Here is a 20,379-nt window from a genome sequence, read left to right on the forward strand (position 1 = left end):
TCAGTCCCCAAGCCGTGACAATTTTTGAAATGTTCTGAGGCTACTGATATAAGAAAAAACAAATTTTTTCCAGACAATTTTGGTTCTTTCACATCTGTCCTATTGCTGGGCAAAGCCTCTTGTGTGTTTTGTGATTGGATCTGCTTTCAGAGTGCTGAGAGCTCTGTGCAGGGGAGAAAATCCTTCAAAAACCTAGGAGAATGATAGTAAAAGCAATGGTGATAATAAATGATAATAATGATAAGAATTATAAAAATATAAATTTTATAAAATTATAACATATAAGTATAAAATTTACAAAATATATACTTATATAAAAGATAAATATATGTAAGATAAAATAAATACATATATATTTTATAAGATAAATAAATAAATAAATAAATATATTTTTGAGACGGAGTCTGGCTCTGTCGCCCAGGTTTGAGTGCAGTGGCGCAATCGCGGCTCACTGCAACCTCCGCCTCCCAGATTCAAACAATTCTCCTGCCTCAGCCTCCTGAGTAGCTGGGATAATAGGCGCGTGCCACCACGCCTGGCTAATTTTTTGTATTTTTAGTAGAGACGGGGTTTCACCATGTTGATCAGGCTGGTCTCAGACTCCTGACATTGTGATCCGCCCGCCTCGGCCTCCCAAATTGCTGGGATTACAGGCATGAGCCGCCAGACCCGGCCTATATGTATTTTATATATATCAAGTATGTATATCTGATATATATATATAAAACAAAGTATATATATTTTGTAAATATATATTTATTTTATAAAAATATAAAATATAAATAATACATCATAAACGATAGTAAAGATAATAATAATAAAAACAGCGCGGCAGCCCCATCCCCTTTTTGTACTCACCCCCTAAAACAAATCCGTATAAAAATCAAGTTTATTAAGGAGCAAATCCCACCCTTTTTATTTAGAAGCCAGTGTCTATAGGATCGCTCTTGGCTATTGTTGGATTAATTCCAGGGTAGGGGAAAACTCCAGTTTTTGAGCCGGACACGCACTCCAGTTTTTGAGCCGGACACGCACTCCTGCTTTTCAGGACCTTTTTAATTTTGATGTTTTCAACTTTTATGCCCAGGGGTCCATGTACAGGTTGCTATATAGGTAAATTGCGTGTCATGGAGGTTGGGTGCACAGATTGTTTCGTCACCCAGGTACTAAGTGGAGCACCGGATAGGTAGTTTTTCGACCCTCACTCTCCCCACCAGAGTCAAGCAGCAAAAATGCTAGGCCTTGTGGGCGGGGCCGGGGTGCCCGCTTTTGCCACTGGTCCAATCACAGCGCGGCGTTCCTCCTGGCCGGCCGCCGATTGGTGGTTGCCATAGCTCCGGGCATTCGCTTGCAAGATGGCGGCGGCGGGGCAGTGGCTGCTGCGTTTTCGTGTCTGAGTCCTTCCTGGGTTCTAATGAGGGCGCGGTTCTGCTGTGCCCGGCCCGCGAGGTCTAAGGCATGGGCTTCCAGCCTCCGGCCGCTCTTCTTTTGAGGCTTTTCCTTCTGCAGGGCATCCTGAGGCTGCTGTGGGGGGACCTGGGTGTGTACGGCGCGGCAGTGACCTCGGTGGGCCGGGGCTGAGGGGACTGGGCGTTAAAAGGGCCAGACTTGGACTCCCCCGGGAGCTTCGGGAGTCGACACCGCCAAAGCAAGCCGCCACACACACCTTAGGCGGTGATTCTTCCACTGCTAACCCCTCCTTGTCCCCTTTCCTTCCCGCCTAGCTTTCATCCCTCCTTTTATCCGAATGTCCCGCCCTGCGGTCAGCGCGTCCCTGGTCGGAGACACCGAGGGTGTGACCGTGTCCCTGGCAGTGCTGCAGGACGAGGCGGGTAAAGTCCGGCCCTCTTTTGGGGAGGGTGGGGGTTGGACTGGATCCAGACCTCCCAAGGAGCCTGGAGAGGTGGCATCCTTTGGGCCCCCTGCCTCTGTTCTCTGCAAAGTCGCATGGGGAGAAAAGGATCGGGCGGCTGCTGTAGGCCAAAGAGGACAGACGGACAGGTTCGAAGAAAGCCTGAAATAATAATGGTTAGCATTCATTGAGCTAACATCGTGCATCATCCCATTTTCCTAGTAAGAACAGTAATATCTTTTCATCCCCTTTGACCAAGGAAGAAACAAATTCAGAGAGGTTGTCACTGTCCCAGTGTCAAGCAGCTTGTAAAGGGCCCAATCTTAGGCTGTAATGTGAGTCCATCCTAGGCAGTCTGACTCAATGCACCCCCTGAGCTGCTGGACCTTGCTGCCTTTGCATGCTGGTCTTCTCTTCTTTAGGAATATTGCCAATTCCGACGTGTGGAGTGCTGAACAATGAGACAGAAGACTGGAGCGTGACTGTGATCCCCGGTGCGGTAAGGCCAGAAGTAAACCTTCTCTGTAGCCTGTGAAGAGGCCCCCAGCTAGGGTTTCTGCAGTGCTCTCTTTATTTAACAAGGCATGGCTTTCTCCATGCTCTCAACAATCATGAAATTGTGGGCTGTTGGATCTGGTAGACACTTATCCAGCCCACGGGTTCCTTACCCTGGGGTTAGGAGTCCTTGGATATATTTCAGTGGGTCTGTGAACTCTGTGAAATTGTATGTAAAGTTCTGTGTGTATGTGCATTTTTCTGATGAGAGGGTCACCAGTTTCCTTTAGATCATCAAATGGGTCAGTGATTCAAAAAAGCTTTATGCCAGGCATCGTGGCTCACGCCTGTACTCATAGCGCTTTGGGAGATTGAGGCGGGAGGATTGCTTGAGCCCAGGAGTTCCAGACCAGCCTGTGACATAGCGAGACCTCGTCTCTACAAAACAATTAAAAAAAAAAATTTGGTGGGTGGTGCGTACACCTACAGTCCCAGGTACTTGGAGGGGGGTGGGGGAGCTGAGGCAGGAGGATTATTTGAGCCCAGGGGTTCAGGGCTGCAGAGAGCTATGATCGCACCACTGCACTTCATCCAGCCTGGGCAACAGAGCAAGACCCTGTCTCTTAAAAAAAAAAGAAAAAGCTGGTCAGGCGCGGTGGCTCACGCCTGTAATCCTAGCACTTTGGGAGGCCGAGGAGGGCGGATCATCTGAGGTCAGGAGTTCAAGACCAGTCTGGCCAACATGGTGAAACCCATCTCTACTAAAAATACAAAAATTAGCTGGGCGTGATGGCGGGTGCCTGTAATCTCAGCTACTTTGGAGGCTGAGGCAGGAGAATCACTTGAACCCGGGAGGCAGAGATTGCAGTGAGCCGAGATCACGCCACTGCACTCCAGCTTGGGTGATGAGCGAGACTCCGTCTCAAAAAAAAAAAAGCTTCATAACCACTGATCTTGCCCAACTCTGAGCTTATGTGTAAGGATACTCAAACCTGGAGAGATTAAGCATCTTCTATTTAATAAGTGTTTATTGGATACCTAGTATATGCAACATCAATTCTGGAGAGAAAAGGACGGGAAAGACAAGCTCTGCTTGTACCCCAGGAGTGAACATGTACATGTCTAAAGTCATTCTGGGATAAACTGAGGATTGTTTTCATTGACTTTTTTTGTGTATTTACTCTTCCACTGATAGGATGATAAAGAAACTAAAAAGGTGTACAATAAACTGAGTTTATTTATCAGATCTGTGTTTAGCTTTCTCTAAGTATCCCGAAGTTGTTTGCTTTTATGTTAAGGAAGAAGAATCAGGGCTTGCATGTTACCCTAGGTTTATGGGGGGGAACTGAAGATAACTGTGTCATCTCTGTATACATTTCCCTTTTATAAAATGAACGGAGGCTGATGTGTGCTTTTATTGTGTTTTCCATTATGTATTCTTATAGACCCTGTTTTGAGTCACTTTAAAAATACAGCAATGTTTTCCTTTCAGAAGGTGTTGGAAGTGACAGTGAGGTGGAAGAGAAGTCTGGACTGGTGTTCCTCCAATGAGACAGATTCCTTCTCAGAGTCCCCCTGTATCCTCCAGACCCTTCTGGTTTCAGCATCTCATAATTCATCCTGTTCAGCACATCTACTCATTCAAGTGGAAATTTATGCCAACTCTTCTCTGACCCATAATGCCTCAGGCAAGTGAAGTCTTTGACTGTCAAAACTTTCATGTTGTTCCCAGCTACTTAGGAGGAAGAGGTAGGAGGATTGCTTGAGCCCAGGAGGTTGATGCTACAAATGAGCTGCCCAGGAGGTTAATGCTACAAATGAGCTGTGATCGCGCCACTGCGTTCCAGCCAGGGCGACAGAGTGGGACCCTGTCTCAAAAAAAACCAAAAACAAAAACAAAAAAAGAAAAATTTGTGTCAAGCTTACCTGTTTGATTATAAGTGTATGCCATGCAATTTGTAAAGTATACTTCACTTGAGTCTGTCTTGCTTTTCTAAACTTATTTTTCTTTTGTTTAGTTTTCTTTTAAGAAATTTCATTTTGTACTATTTTATTTAACATTTATTTGCTCTTTCTCTACTGTTTGCATCTTTATAAGCTACCTTGAATCCTTTTTGGGAGAAGGTGAAATTTGTTTATGTACATTGATTCTCTCTCTTTTTTTTTTGAGATGGAGTCTAAGTCTGTCACCAGGCTGGAGTGCAGTGTTGTGATCTCGGCTCACTGCAACCTCCACTTCCTGGGCTTAAGCGATTCTCCTGCCTCAGCCTCCCGAGTAGCTGGGACTACAGGCGCACGCCACCACGCCCAGCTAATTTTGTACTTTTAGTAGAGATGGGGTTTCACCATGTTGGCTGGGATGGTCTTGATCTCCTGACCTTGTGATCCGCCTGCCTCGGCCTCCCAAAGTGCTGGGATTACAGGCGTGAGCCACTGTGCTCGGCACGTGCATTGATTGTCATGACTGCATCTTAAGAAGAAGAAAGGAAGGGTGGCCAGACGCAGTGGTTCCCACCCTGTAAGTGCTTTGGGAGGCCAAGGCGGGGGAATTTCTTGAGCCCAGGAGTTCGAGACCAACCTGGGCAACACAGCAGATACTGTCTCTATAAAAAATTTTAAAAAGCTGGGCGTGATGGTGCCTGCCTGTAGTCCTAGCTACTAGGGAGGCTGAGGTGGGAGGATTGCTTGAGCGTAGGAGTTTGAGGCTGATGAAGTTTACATCATTTCCAGCTTTTTTTAAAGTTTATTTTTATTTTCTTTTTTTTTAGAGACAGGGTCTCACTCTGTTACCCAGGCTGGAGCTAGAGTGCAGGGACACGATCCTGGCTCGCTGCAGCCTCAACCTTCCTGGTTCAGGCGATCCTCCTGCCACAGCCTCCATAGTAGCTGGGGCTACTGGCGTGCACCACCACACCTGGCTAGTTTTTACATTTTTTGTAGAGACAGGGTCTCACTATGTTAGCCAGGCTGGTTTTGAACTCCTGGGTCCAGGTGATCCTCCCACCATGGCTTCCTGAAGTACTGGGATTACAGGCATGAGCCACTGCACCTGGTCTGTTCCCAGCTTTTGATGCTACAGCAAAGATCGTTATGCCCGTGTACATGAATCTTTGGACATGAGAAAATGGTTTTGTGTTCATCTCCGTCTCACATGATGTTAGGGTTCTTAAACCAAAAGAGCTTTCAACTAGATGTGCCAATGTAGAGGGCTCTGCTGTGATGAGTGCTACTGCCATGTCCCCTGTCTCCGGTGGCGAACTCTGACATCTCTTGCCTTTATGGCCACGTGGCATGGAGGGAGAAGCGTTCCAGACTTTAGTAGCAAAAGTCTGTTACCTGGAGACTCCTTTACTGCCGCTTCCCTTATTACATCCCTAACTGTGGTCCTCCTGGTGCTTCTGGAAATTTAGGATGATAAGACAAGTTTTGACAGCTCCTTTCAGCAGACTACTGTGCCCTCAGTGTACTTGCATGGAAAGGCCTCCATGATGAATGAAGTGAAAAAAGCAAGTGCAGATGGCTGCCTACAGTGTGCTGTCTTTTGCATAAAGGAGGCAGAAATGAAAACATTTGCATAAAGAAATTCTGGAAGGATGTTGGAGAAGCTAATAATGTGCTACCAAGTTGGAGGATGATGTGGGAACAGGAAAGGGCTGACAGTGAGGAATTTTTTAATATGCTTTTGATTTTTTGGAACCATGCAAATGTGTTACCCACTTAAAAGTTTTAAATTTTTCTATGGCTTAAGATTCAAAACAAAGCCAAAAAAACCGTATTCAATGATGAAAAAAAAAATCCCCCCAAAACAACAGAAGGGATTCATGATAGCTGTACCATTCAAAGCACTGACTTTTTTCCTTTGAGAAATATGCTTGAGGCCAGGTGGTGGCTCATGCCTGTAATCCCAACACTTTTAGAGGCTGAGGCGAGTGGGCCACTTGAGCCTAGGAGTTCAAGACCAGCCTGGGCAACATGGCAAAACCCTGTCTCTACAAACAAATACTACAATTAGCTGTGCGTGGTAGTCGGTGCCTGTAGCCCCAGCTATGAGGGAGGCTGAGGTCGGGGGATCGCTTGAGCCCAGGAGGTGGAGGTTGCAGTGAGCCAAGATTGCTCCATGTACTCCAGCCTGGTCGACAGAGCAAGACCTTGTCTCTAAAAAAAGACCGGGTGTGGTGGCTCACGCCTGTAATCCCAGCACTTTGGGAGGCTGAGGTGGGCGGATCACGAGGTCAGGAGATGGAGACCATTCTGGCTAACACGGTGAAACCCCATCTCTACTAAAAATACAAAAAATTAGCCGGGTATGGTGGCGGGTGCCTGGAGTCCCAGCTACTCGAGAGGCTGAGGCAGGAGAATGGCATGAACTCGGGAGGTGGAGCTTGCAGTGAGCCAAGGTCACACCACTGCACTCCAGCCTGGGTGACAGAGTGAGACTCCATCTAAAAAAAAAAAAAAAAAAGGAAAATATGCTTCAGTATATTTAGGTAATATTTAATATTTTAGAATACCAAACTTAGAAAATTGAACATCTTTGTATATGAGTGATTGAGTTGTCAGCTCTGACCCCATGAAGGCATGAAAAATTTTTTACTCAGCCAGCCAGCGATTAAAACTAGAAAAAGAATGGAAGCACAGACAGGAGGTATGTGTCATACCCAGTAACAATGAAGCCAGCGAACAATGTAGAAAACATAAATCAACACACAAACATCTATTTGTATAAGACATAGTAAAACCCTGTTCTGAAGTGTCTCGTGGCTGTGGGTGGTGGCTCATGTACTATGCCTGTAATTCCAGCACTTTGGGAGGCCAAGGTGGGAGGATCACTCGAGCCCAGGAGTTTGAGACCAGCATGGACAACATAGTGAGACCCTGTCTTTACAGAAAATATGAACGTTACCTGAGCATGATGGTGCACACCTGTGGTCCCAGCTACTTGAGAGGCTGAGGTGGGAGGATCACTTGAGCCCTGGGAGGTTGAGGCTGCAGTGAGCTGTGATTGTGCCACTTCACACTTCAGCCTGGGCAGCAGAGTGAGACCCTGTCTCAAAAAAAAATCAATTAATAAAGTGCCTTGCTTGTGTCACATGGGTTTGATAACACTGAGGGTCAGACCCTTACCCATGTAACGTGGTCTGTGATGTGGACCTTCTCCTTGTTCCGGATACCATTGATGTATCATTGACCTTCTGCTATGTTACAGGATAGAACAGATCGTTAGTTGTTCTTTAGATACTTGAGCTATTGTGTCATTACAGTTAACCGTTATGTGGGGTTTAAACAAATAGTTCCTGCATGGTTTTCTAACGTGTACCAAATGCAAAAGTAAAATTCAGCAGAATGAAACTTTTATCTGATAAATGATTGGAGAGAAACCCAAAGCATTACTGTCACTGGATTCTGAGTTAGGAGGCTGAAATGTCGTGTAACATATTCCTCTTCAAAGAGGAAAACAAGTTCGGAAATCTGTAATATCCTGAAGACTTATAAACAACGGGCCCTGCCAATGTTTACCTTTTTAGCATTTCTCCTGAGCTGCTTTCTCTGGCCTTGTCCCATTCACACCCGCCACCTTCTCCCCTGCACCACAGTGTTCCCCCTATTCATCCACCCCCTCTGTCTTCCACCTACAGCTCTCCAGTAGCCCCTCTTACCTGTACAAACTCTTTTTTTTTTTTTAAAGTATAGATGGGGTTTCTCCATGTTGGTCAGGCTGGTCTCGAACTCCTGACCTCAGGTGATTCCCCGGCCTTGGCCTCCCAAAGTGCTGGGATTACGGGCCTGAGCCACTGTGCCTGGCTGCCTGTACAAACTCTTACCTGTGTTTCAGGCTCAGCGCATTCTCTCTCTCTGCAAGTCTTCCTGACGCCCAGCCTAAGCCACGTGCCCTCCCTGGGTTCCCATGGCAGATCCATTTCAGTGTTTACCCTTTATGGTCACATGATCTCTGCCTGTCTCCTCCCTCTGAGAGTGCGAGTCCCTCGGGGAAGCTGTTGTGTCTCACTGTATCATCCCTGCATAACCCAGCCCCCCATACTCTCGTGGTCAGACCACATTTGTCCCACCTGCACTATTGGGTACCACAGCCACGAACCATGTCTGGACACTGGACAGTTGAAAGGGGATGGGTCTTAATTGAGATGTGCTGTAACTGTTAAACAGCCACCAGTTTTTGAGGACTTAATGTGAAACAAAGAAGGTGGACTAGCTCATTCATAATTTTTACATTGATCGCCTGTTGCAATGATATTATTTTGGATACGTTGGGTTCAGTAAAATATATTAAGTTAATTTTATCTGTTTCTTTTTTGTAGCCTGGGCTACTTTTTGTATTTTTATTAGAGACAGGGTTTCACTATGTTGGCCAGGCTGGTCTTGAACTCCTGACCTCAGGTGATCCACCTGCCTTGGCCTCCCAAAGTGCTGGGTTTACAGGTGTGAGCCACCCCGCCCAGCCTAAAGTCAGTACATTATGTATATACTAACTTGTGACTCTTAGTCAATTGATTATCTTCTAGATCAACTATGACTTCTTTGGTTCATTGTAACTGGCATGTTTTCTTATGTTTGGGTTTTTGTTGGAGTGGTAGATGCAGGCCTCATGTATTTCGTGGATTCCTTAATGTCAAATATTTGGTAATAATGATTTACAAAACAAGATAATTCAGCTTGCTTTTTTTTTTTTTGACACGGAGTCTCACTTTGTCGCCCAGGTTGGAGTATAGTGGCACGATCTCGGCTCACTTCAAGCTCCACCTCCCGGGTTCACACCATTCTCCTGTCTCAGCCTTCCAAGTAGCTGGGACTACAGGCGCCTGCCACCACGCCCGGCTAATTTTTTGTATTTTTAATAGAGACCGGGTTTCACCGTGTTAGCCAGAATGGTCTCGATCTCCTGACCTCATGATCCACCTGCCTTGGCCTCCCAAAGTGCTGGGATTACAGGCGTGAGCCACCGCGCCTGGCCGATAATTCAGCTTTCTTTTGAATGTCAAAAATGTGACTGTGCTTTGTCGGAATGTTTCTTAGCTGAATTTTTCTGTTGTGTGTACTCTTCAGAGAACGTGACTGTCATTCCTAACCAGGTGTATCAGCCCCTTGGCCCTTGTCCTTGTAATTTAACAGCTGGAGCCTGTGATGTTCGCTGCTGCTGTGACCAGGTATGTTCTTTGGTTATTGGGCACAAAAGTTATGTTACCTGTGAGAACACCAGCAGTTCCACCAACAGCTTTTTTCATTCTTTATTTCTTGAGATAGGGTCTTGCTCTGTCACCCAGGCTGGAGTATGGTGATGCAATGATGGCTCACTGCAGCCTCGACCTCCCGGGCTCAAGTGATTCTCTTACCTCAGCCTCCTGAGTAGCTGGGACCACAGGCATGAACCATCACACCCAGCTAATTGTTTTGTATCTTTTGTAGAGATGGGATTTTGCCGTGTTGCTCAGGCTGGTCTCAAATTCCTGGGATCAAACAGTCCTCCTACCTTGGCCTCCCAAAATGTTGGGATTACAGGTGTGAGCCACCGTGCCTTGCCCCAACAGCTTTTTAAGGGATGGTCTTCCAAAACTGAGATTATGTTTTCTATTGCAAATTGTCTTCAAATTGAGTTTTTTTTTTTTTTTTTTTTTTTGAGATGGAGTCTCGCTCTGTCGCCCAGCCTGGAGTGCAGTGGCGTGATCTCGGCTCACTGCAAGCTCTGCCTCCCGGGTTCACGCCATTCTCCTGCCTCAGCCTCCTGAGTAGCTGAGACTACAGGCGCCCACCACCACGCCCAGCTAATTTTTTGTATTTTTAGTAGAGACGGGGTTTCACCGTGTTAGCCAGGATGGTCTCGATCTCCTGACCTCGTGATCCGCCCGCCTCAGCTTCCCAAAGTGCGGGGATTACAGGCGTGAGCCACCGCGCCCAGCCCAAATTGAGTATTTTTTAAATTTAAAAATTTTGGTGGGCGTGGTGGCGCATACCTGTAATCCCAGCACTTTGGGTGGCCAAGGTGGGTGGATCACCTGAGGTCCGGAGTTTGAGACCAGCCTGACCAACATGGAGAAACCCCCCATCTCTACTAAAAATACAAAATTAGCCAGGCGTGTTGGTGGGCGCCTGTAATCCCAGCTACTCAGGAGGCTGAGGCAGGAGAATCGCTTGAACCAGGGAGGCAAAGGTTGCAGTGAGCCAGAATTGTGCCACTGCACTCCAGCCTGGGCAACAAGAGCGAAACTCCATTTCAAAAAAAAAAAAAAAAAAATCACACAACTTTTCAGTAAATTTTTTTTTTTGAGACGGCCTCCTAAAGTGCTGGGATTACAGGTGTAAGCCACCATGCCCGGCCTGACTTTTTTTCTTTTAGGCTTAGAGCAGATACAACATATAAACTCTATTTTCTTTTTTTTTTCTTTCTTTTTTTTTTTTTTTGAGACAGAGTCTCGCTTTGTTGCCCAGGCCAGAGTGCAGTGACACGATCTCGGGTCACTGCAACCTCCACCTCCTGGATTCAAGTGATTCTTGTGCCTCAGCCTCCCGAGTAACTGGAACTACAGGTGTGCGCCACCACACCTGGCTAATTTTTGTATTTTTAGTAGAGACGGGGTTTCACCATGTTGGCCAGGCTGGTCTTAAACTCCTGACCTCAGGTGATCTGCCTACCTCGGCCTCCCAAAGTGCTGGGATTACAGGAGTGAGCCACTGCACTGGGCCTAAATTCAGTATTTTCTTATCTGGCATAGTCAGTCTAGTTTTTGGAAGAAGGAAAGAATATCTCTTTGGATAAAATCATGATTGTGAAGATCATACTGAGGGGATGGTTTTAATAATATTTATTCAGAAACCTTTAAGAAATATAAAAAAAAGAAAGAATAAGAAAGAACAGGCCTGGCGAAGCAGCTCACGCCTGTAATCCCAGCACTTTGGGAGGCCGATGTGGGTGGATCGCTTGAGTTCAGGAGTTGGATACCAGCCTGGGCAACATGGCAAAACCCCATCTCTACAAAAATTAGCTGGGCATGATAGTGCAGGCCTATAGTGCCAGCTCGGGAGGCTGAGCTGAGAGGATCGCTTGAGCCCAGGAGGTCAAGGCTGGAGTGAGCTATGATCACACCACTGCATGTCAGCCTAGGCGACAGAGCAAGACTCTCTTTCAAAAAAAGAAAGAAAGAAAGAAAACACAGGTTTTCAGTGATTTTTAGTAAATTTACACAGTTGTACAACCATCACCACAATCTATCTTCAGAACATTTCTACCACCCCAGAAAGAAATCGTGTGTCCCTGTAGCCGTTCCTATCTCCATCCCTCATCCAAGGCCTCCGTGAATCTGCCTCTGTCTCCATGAATTTGCCCATTTTGGACATTGCACGTATATGGAATCATGCAATATGTGGTCTTCAGTGACTTTCTTCTTGCACTTAGCATGATGCTTTTAAGGTTCTTTTACCTTGTAGCAGCTGTTACCACTTCATTCATTTTTGGTGTTTGAATCCTATTCCATTGTATGGATATATCACGTATTTCTTATCTATTTATTGGCTAATGGACATTTGAGTTGTTTCTGTTTTTTGGCTATTATGAATAGTGCCGCTGTGAACATTTGTGGACAGGTTTTTGTGTGAACATATGTTTCCATTTCTCTTGAGGATATATATAGTGGAGTTGCTGGGTTGCGTTATTACTGTATGTTTAACCTTTTGAGGAACTAGTTTCTGAAGCAGTTGCATCATTTTAAATTCCCATCAGCAATGTATGTGGGTTATAATTTCTCTATATCCTCACCAACAGTTGTTATTATTTGTCTGTTTGGTTATAGCCATGCAAGTAAGTGTGAACTGATATTTCTTCATGATTTCCTTCTTTGTTTTTTTCTTTAAATTTTTGAGACAGGGTCTTGCTCTGTCGCCCAGGATAGAATGCAGTGGTGCAATCACAGCTCACTGCAGCCTCAATCTCCCAGACTCAAGTGATCCTCTCACCTCAGCTTCCCAAGTGGCTGGAACCACAGGTGCACACCACCACACACAGTTAATTTTTGTGTTTTTTTGTGAAGGTGGGGTCTTGCTGTGTTGCCTAGGCTGGTCTAGAATTCCTGGGCTGAAGCAATCCTCTGGCCTCAGCCTCCCAAAGTGCAGGGATTATAGGCGTGAGCCACCATGCTCTGCCCTCACTGTGATTTTGATTTGTATTTCTCTAGTGGCAAATGATATAGAAGATCTTTTCATGTGCTTATGGGATATTTGTATATCTTTTTTGGAGAAATGTCTGTTTATACCCTTCACCCATGTTTTAAATTGGGCTGTCTTTTTGCTGAATTGTAAGAGGGTTCACTATATATTCTGGATCCTAGTTTCTTTTTTTTGTTTGTTTTATTTATTTTTTATTTATTTTTTGAGACGGAGTTTCGCTCTTGTTGCCTAGGCTGGAGGGCAATGGTGTGATCTCGGCTCACTGCAGCCTCCGCCTCCCAGGTTCAAGCGATTCTCCTGCCTCAGCCTCCTGAGTAGCTGGGATTACAGGTGCGTGCCACCACGCCTGGCTAATTTTTAGATTTTTAGCGCAGATGGGGTTTCACCATGTTGGCCAGGCTGGTCTCGAACTCCTGACCACAAGTGATCTGCCCGCCTCAGCCTCCCAAAATGCTGGGATTAGAGGGGTGAGCCACTGTGCCTAGCCAGGTTGTCTGCTTTCTTGTTGTTGTCCTTTGAGGCACAGACATTTAAAAATTTGATGAAGTCCAATTTATCTCATTTTTTTCTTCTGTTGCTTGTATTTCTGGTGTCATATTTCAGAAACCATTGTTTAATCCTGGCAAAATACACATTTAAAATTTTTTTGGCCGGGCTCAGTAGCTCACGCCTATAATCCCAGAACTTTGGGAAGCCGAGGTGGGTGGATCACCTGAGGTCAGGAGTTCGAGACCAGCCTGGCCAACATGGTGAAACCCCATCTGTACTAAAATACAAAAATTAGCTGGACGTGGTGGCGGGTGCCTGTAGTCCCAGCTATTCCGGCGGCTGAGGCGGGAGAATCACTTGAACCCAGGAGGCAGAGGTTGCAGTGAGCCAAGATCGTACCACTGCACTCCAGCCTTGGCGACAGAGTGAGAGTTCATCTCAAAAAAATAATAATAATAATTTTTGATTAATCTTTTTTCTTATTCTATTTATTTATTTATTTTTATTATTATTTTGAGACAGAGCCTTGTTCTGTCACCCAGGCTGGAGAGCAGTGGTGCCATCTCCGCTCACTGCAACCTCTGCCTCCTGGCTTCAGCATTCCTCCCGCCTTGGCCTCCCAAAGTGATGGGATTACAGGAGTGAGCCACCATGCCCAGCTAATTTTTTGTGTCTTTAGTAGAGATGGAGTTTTGCCGTGTTGGCCAGGCTGGTCTTGAACTCCTGGCCTCAAGTGATCTGCCCACCTTGACTTCCCAAAGTGCTGGATTACAGGTGTGAGTCACCGTGGCTGGCCTTTTCTTATTTTTATTTTTAACCTTTCTTTTTTAACCTATCAAGAAGAAGCACTGAAGCACATTTAAAATTTTTTTTGAGACAGAGCCTCGCTCTGTTGCCCAGGCTGGAGTGCAGTGGCACGATCTTGGCTCACTTCAACCTCCGTCTCCCAGGTTCAAGTGATTCTCCTGCCTCAGCCTCCCGAGTAGTTGGGATTACAGGCGCGTGCCACCATGCTCAGCTAATTTTTTGTATTTTGTTGTAGAGATGGGGTTTCACCGTATTAACTAGGGTGGTCTTGATCTCCTGACCTCGTGATCCACCCACCTCAGCCTCCCAAATTGCTGGGATCACAGGCGTGAGCCACTGCACCTGGCCACAATTTTTGTTCTTATTTAAATTTAAGGGGAATGAGAACTGCAAAAGAAGAAATTTACTGGTACCCAAGTCCCAAGTCCCTCTCGTATTTGAGTGAGGACAGTTAATGTTTCGTTGGTTTTTTACTTCCCCACTGGGAAATGCAAACTTATTTTTTTAAAACAGCTTCACTGACGTATGATTGGCATACAAAAGCTGCAGATATTCAAAGTATCCTTGAATATGTGTTTGGAGATAAGTACACACCCATGAGCTCATCCACGCAGTCAATACCATATGCTTTCCCCTCACCTCCAAAGGTTTCCTTTGGTTTTTTTGGTTGTTGTTTTGTTTTGTTTCCTTTTGTGGTGAAAGCACTTAACATAAGATCTACCCTCTTAGCAAATTTTTAAGTGTCCTATCATGGTTGGTTTCACTAAACAGGAAAGGGAAGTTTAGGGTCTGCATTAATATTGTCATTCTTTTTTTTTTTTTTTTTTTTAAGACAGAGTCTTGATCTGTCGCCCAGGCTGGAGTACAGTGGTGCGATCTCGGCCCGCTGCAACCTCCGCCTCCCGGGTTCAAGCAATTCTTCTGCCTCAGCTTGCTGAGTAGCTGGGATTACAGGCGTGCACAACCACACCTGGCTAATTTTTGTATTTTCAGTAGAGACGAGTTTTGCCATGTTCACCAGGCTGGCCTCGAACTCCTGACTTCAAGTGATCTACCCACCTTGGCTTCCCAAAGTGCTGGGATTATAGGCATGAGCCCCCACACCCGGCCAATATTGTGATTTTTACACTAAAAATTATCCTAAGAACAATTAAATTTAATTAAAAGAGTAAAGTACAGCGGCCGGGCACGGTGGCTCACCACTGTAATCCCAGCACTTTGGGAGGCCGAGGTGGGTTGATCATGAGGTCAGGAGATAGAGACCATCCTGGCCAACATGGTGAAACCCCGTCTCTTCTAAACATGTAAAAATTAGCAGGGCATGGTGGTGGGTGCCTGTAGTCCCAGCTACTCAGGAGGCTGAGGCAGGAGAATCGCTTGAACCCAAGAGGAAGAGGTTGCAGTGAGCTGAGATCACGCCACTGCACTCCAGCCTGGGTGACAGAGCGAGACTCCATCTCAAAAAAAAAAAAAAAAAAGAGTAAAGTACATCATACATTTGGCTCAGGGATCATTAGAATTGTCAAATGGCCCCTCCTTCTCTTCCTTCCAGGCCACGCTGTGTCCCATGTCTAACTCCCTTTTGTATGTGTTGTGCTGTGTGCTACAGTACCAGCCCCTGACGTCCTTTAGTATTCTGGATCAGTGACATCTTCAGATAACCACAATGCAGCAGCACTTTATATACAATCAATTTTTAATTTGAATTGCTCTCGTTTCAAATGAGAGATCACTTCTCTACTGTCAATAAACAAAGATTCAGGACGTAATTTAACTTACAGCTCTCTGGATCCTTCGTGAAACAAGGAAAAATACAGATGAATATCTGAATCAAGTAACTTCTTTTTTCGAGATGGAGTCTTGTTCTGTCACCCAGGCTGGAGTGCAGTGGTGTGATCTCTGCTCACTGCAACCTCTGCCTCCTGGGTTCAAGTGAGTCTCCTGCCTCAGCCTCCCAAATAGCTGGGATTATAGGTGTGTGCCACCACGCCTGGCTAATTTTTTTATTTTTAGTAGAGATGGGGTTTCACCATGTTGGCCAGGCTGGTTTTGAACTCCTGACCTTAGGTGATTCGCCTGCCTCAGCCTCCCAAAGTGCTGGGATTACAGGTGTGAGCCACTGTGCCCGGTCTTTTTTTTTTTTTTTTTTTTTTTTTTAAGAGGCAGGGTCTTGTTCTGTTGCCCAGGCTGGACTTCAGTGGCCCAATCATGGCTCACTGCAGCCTCAGCCTCCTGGACTCAAGCAGTCCTTTCCTCAACCTCCTGAGTAGCTGGGATCACAGATGTGCACCACCATGCCCAGCTAATTTTTTTTTTTTTTTTTTTTAATTTTGTCGGGGCTGAGTCTCTCTATGTTGCCTAGGCTGGTCTCAAACTTCTGGGCTCAAACATTCATTCCACCTCATCCTCCCAAAATGTTAGGATTTCAGGCATGATGCACTGCGTGCAGTCCAAGTAATTTATTTATTTATTTATTTATTTTGAGACAGAATCTCACTGTGTTTCCCAGGATGGAGTGCAGTGTGTGATCTTGGCTCACTGCAACCTCTGCCTCCTGGGCTCAAGCAATTCTCATGGCTCAGCCTCCTGAGTAGCTGGGATTACAGGTGCCCACCACCACACCCGGCTAATTTTTGTATTTTTAGTAAATATGGGGCTTCACCATGTTGGCCAGTCTGGTCTCACACTCCTGACCTCAAGTGATCCACCTGCCTCGGCCTTCCAAAGTGTTGGGATTACAGGCGTGAGCCCCTGCACCCAGCCCCAAGCAATTTCTTGATGACATTAATTGGGTCGTGTTATAATCTAGTGAGGGCCTGGAGGATCCTTGTGGAATATGGAACGTTTCCCCTCACTCTAAATGTCTGGAGGCTTTTCTGGGCTAAGGGTTTGAATGGTAATGACAATTAAGAAAGGAGGTTTACTATGTTTTTGTCTTCATTTGAGATTTATTCTGTACTATCTTTTCTTCTTTTGTTTTACTGGGAATATCTCATGTCCTTGGTAAAACTGTGGTTCCCTTGAATGCTTGGAGTTTCTGACTTGGAGGCTTATTTGGGGAATTGACAAAAGAAATTCCAGAACTATTTTACTTTTTGTGGGCACAAGGCACTTTTAGATGAGACACAGATTATAGGTTTTCTTGCTTACTTGGTAGTGTCCTGCTGGCCTTAAATAAGAGTTAGCATTCGCCACGCTTGCCAGGAGATCCTGACCACGGTCACAGCTCCTGCCTTTATGTTTGTCTTCCAGGAATGCTCATCAAATTTAACAACGCTGTTCAGACGGTCCTGCTTCACCGGCGTGTTTGGAGGAGACGTCAATCCTCCTTTTGATCAGCTCTGCTCTGCTGGGACGACGACACGTGGTGTCCCCGATTGGTTTCCCTTTCTGTGTGTGCAGTCCCCCCTTGCCAACACACCCTTCCTTGGTTACTTCTATCATGGTGCTGTGTAAGTGTCTGAGCAGCCGCCTGGGATGGGGCATTGTTCTCCTGCCCTGGTGGGGCCATACTCTAGTAGGCCCTGTAACGCGGTCACGTTTTTCCCAACCCCTCTCCAGAGGTTCCGTGCCTAAAGGGTTCAATTCTAGATTTCAGTTAGCCAATTTATTTTGCATTATTTGGAAGAATTGGGCCTCATTGAAAAGAAATTGATTGACATTGAAAACAGCTCATGGTGCTTTTCTAGGGGAGGCGAAGGAGTGGTGGCTCATGGGAGATTTTAATGTTCTGTATTTTACAGTTTGGGATTGTTAAAAATTTACATCTGTGATTTTTGTAATTAAAAAGTAGGCTGGGAGCGGTGGCTCACGCCTGTAATCCCAGCACTTTGGGAGGCCGAGGCGGGCAGATCATGAGGTCAGGAGATCGAGACCATCCTGGCTAACACGGTGAAACCCTGTCTCTACTAAAAATACAAAAAATTAGCCAGGCGTGGTGGCACGTGCCTGTAGTCCCAGCTACTAGGGAGGCTGAGGCAGGAGAATGGCCTGAACCCGGGCGGCGGAGCTTGAGCTGAGATCGCGCCACTGCACTCCAGCCTGGGCGACAGAGCGAGACTCTGGCCCAAAACAAACAAAACAAAACAAAGTAAAGTGGCTGGGTGCAGTGGGTCACGTCTGTAATCCCAGCACTTTGGGATGCTGAGGCAGAGTGATCACCTGAGGTTGGGAGTTCAAGACGAGCCTGGGTACGTGGTGAAACCCCATCTCTACTAAAAATACAAAAAATTAGCCAGGTGTGTTGGTGGGCACCTGTAATCCCAGCTTACTCGGGAGACTGAGGCACAAGAATTGCTTGAACCTGGGAGGCGGAGGTAGCAGTGAACAAAGATCACGCCACTGCACTCCAGCCTGGGTGACAGAGTGAGACTCCATCTCAGAAAACAAGAGTAAAGAACAACATTAAGGAAGAATTGTGTTTTTGCAGATAACTGAAACTATTCAGCCTTTCTTATTGATTTTCAGTTCCCCCAAACAGGACTCTTCCTTTGAAGTATATGTGGATACTGATGCAAAAGACTTTGCAGACTTTGGTTACAAACAAGGAGATCCCATTATGACTGTAAAGAAGGCATATTTTACTATTCCGCAGGTAATCATTGCAATATTAGTACGCTAGACCGTTCTCTTTTTTTTTTTTTTTTTTATGAGATGGAGTCTCGCTCTTACCTCCTAGGCTCAAGTGCAGTGCCAGATCTCGGCTCACTGCAACCTCTGCCTCCCGGGTTCAAGTGATTCTCCTGCCTCAGCCTCCCCAGTAGCTGGGACTACAGGTGTGTGCCACCGCACCCAGCCAATTTTTTGTATTTTTAGTACAGACGGGGTTTCACCATGTTGACCTGGATGATCTCGATCTCTTGACCCTGTGATCTGAGTGCCTCAGCCTCCCAAAGTGCTGGGATTACAGGCATGAGCCACCACGCCTGGCCACTAGACCCTTCTTTTATTTTTCCTGTCCTATTGTTAATTTAAGTCATATTTCTCTTTAAAATCTCTTTTTAAGTTACTTATTTTCCTCCTTTCTACCTTTCAGGGACTTAACTGTTTATGTTCTCCAAATTAATAAAATACATAGTCACTCTTAATCACTGTCTTTGCTTAAAACTCAGAGTGAACTTACAAAATAAAACCAAAAGATTTTCTATAAGTTTCCATGGAAGTACCTATCATTCTTTTTCTTTTTTTTTTTGAGACAGAGTTTCGCTGTTTTTGCCCAGGCTGGAGTGTAATGGCACAATCTCAGCTCACCGCAACCTCTGCCTCCCGGGTTCAAGCGATTCTCCTGCCTCAGCTTTCCCAAGTAGCTGGGATTACAGGCATGCACCACCACGCCCAGCTAATTTTGTATTTTTAGTAGAGACGGGGTTTCTCCGTGTTGGTCAGGCTGGTCTCGAATTCCTGACCTCAGGTGATCTGCCTGCCTCAGCCTCCCAAAGTGCTGGGATTACAGGCATGAGTCTTTTTTTTTTTTTAAATTAAAAAAATTTGTTTTGGTTTGAGACATAGTCTTGCTCTGTCACCTAGGGTGGAGTGCACTGGCGTGATCTCAACTCCCTGCAGCCCTGACCTCCCACATTCAAGTGATCCTCCTACCTCAGCTTCCCAAGTAGCTGAGACTACAGGCACATGCCACCATTCCTGGCTAATTTTTTGTAGAGGTGGGGTTTTGCCATGTTGCCCAGGCTGGTCTTTTTAACTTCTGGGCTGAAGTGACCTGCCCACTTTGGCCTCCCAATGTGCTAGGATTACAGGCTTGAGCCACCGCGCCCAGCCAAAAATTTTTCTGTAGAGATGGGGGTTTCACTATGTTGCCCAGGCGGGTCTTAAACTCCTGGCCTCGAAATTCTTCTGCCTTGGCCAAAGTGTTGGGATTACAGTGTGAGCCTTGATGCCTGGCTAGCAGTAACTATCATTCTTTGCTTCTTTTTCTTTTTAAATTTTTATTTTAGGTTCAGGGCTACATGTGCAGGTTTGTTATATAGGTAAACTTGTGTCACGGGGTTTTGTTGTACAGATTATTTGTCACCCAGGTACTAAGCCAAGTACCCAATAGTTTTTTTCTGATCCTCTCCCTCCGCCTACGCACTACCCTCAAGTAGGGTCCAGTATAAAAAACAATGGTTAGATAAATACATCATTTTATTTACCATTCTAGAATTTTGAAAAATATTTTAAGGCTGTAAGGTTGTATATGGAATCATTTGTATATCTATATATGAATGCACGAGTGAATGAATGACAGGGTCTTGCTCTGTCGCCCAGGCTGGAGTGTAGTGAGTGTAGTCACAGCTCACTGCAGCCTCCATCTCATGGGCTCAAGCAATCCTCCCACCTCAGCCTCCCAAGTAGCTGGGACTATAGGTGCATGCCATTATACCCGGTTAATTTTTTACTTTTTGTAGAGACAGGGTCTTGCTATGTTGCCCAGGTTGGTCTTGAACTCCTGGGCTCAAATGATTCTCCCACTACAGCCTTCCAAAATGATGGGATTACAGGTGTGAGCCACTGCTCCCAACCTGAAATCTTTTTTTAAGTTCAACATTATGAGGAGTGTTATTTGT

At 45.7% G+C, this 20,379-nt stretch overlaps 1 protein-coding gene across 7 annotated transcripts in view; it reads left to right on the forward strand.

Moving 5' to 3' along the window:
• The first annotated feature begins 1,196 nt into the window (after nucleotides 1-1,196).
• TCTN2 (tectonic family member 2) overlaps nucleotides 1,197-20,379 on the forward strand; it is a 39,925-nt gene continuing 20,742 nt past the window's right edge. For 2 of the 7 annotated variants that reach the window (XM_054663814.2, XM_054663817.2), the window contains exons 1-7: nucleotides 1,331-1,540; nucleotides 1,725-1,832; nucleotides 2,275-2,351; nucleotides 3,840-4,035; nucleotides 9,410-9,510; nucleotides 17,069-17,268; nucleotides 18,284-18,410. In XM_054663814.2, coding sequence (XP_054519789.1) covers nucleotides 1,459-1,540; nucleotides 1,725-1,832; nucleotides 2,275-2,351; nucleotides 3,840-4,035; nucleotides 9,410-9,510; nucleotides 17,069-17,268; nucleotides 18,284-18,410 — 891 coding nt within the window. In that variant the 5' untranslated portion in view covers nucleotides 1,331-1,458. Of the gene's footprint in view, nucleotides 1,541-1,724; nucleotides 1,833-2,274; nucleotides 2,352-3,839; nucleotides 4,036-9,409; nucleotides 9,511-17,068; nucleotides 17,269-18,283; nucleotides 18,411-20,379 lie in introns of all 7 variants that reach the window. The other 5 variants (XM_016924563.4, XM_016924564.4, XM_054663815.1 and 2 more) reach the window with 5 other exon arrangements.

This window comes from Pan troglodytes, chromosome 10, assembly GCF_028858775.2.
Source record: "Pan troglodytes isolate AG18354 chromosome 10, NHGRI_mPanTro3-v2.0_pri, whole genome shotgun sequence".
Classification (NCBI taxonomy): domain Eukaryota; kingdom Metazoa; phylum Chordata; class Mammalia; order Primates; family Hominidae; genus Pan; species Pan troglodytes.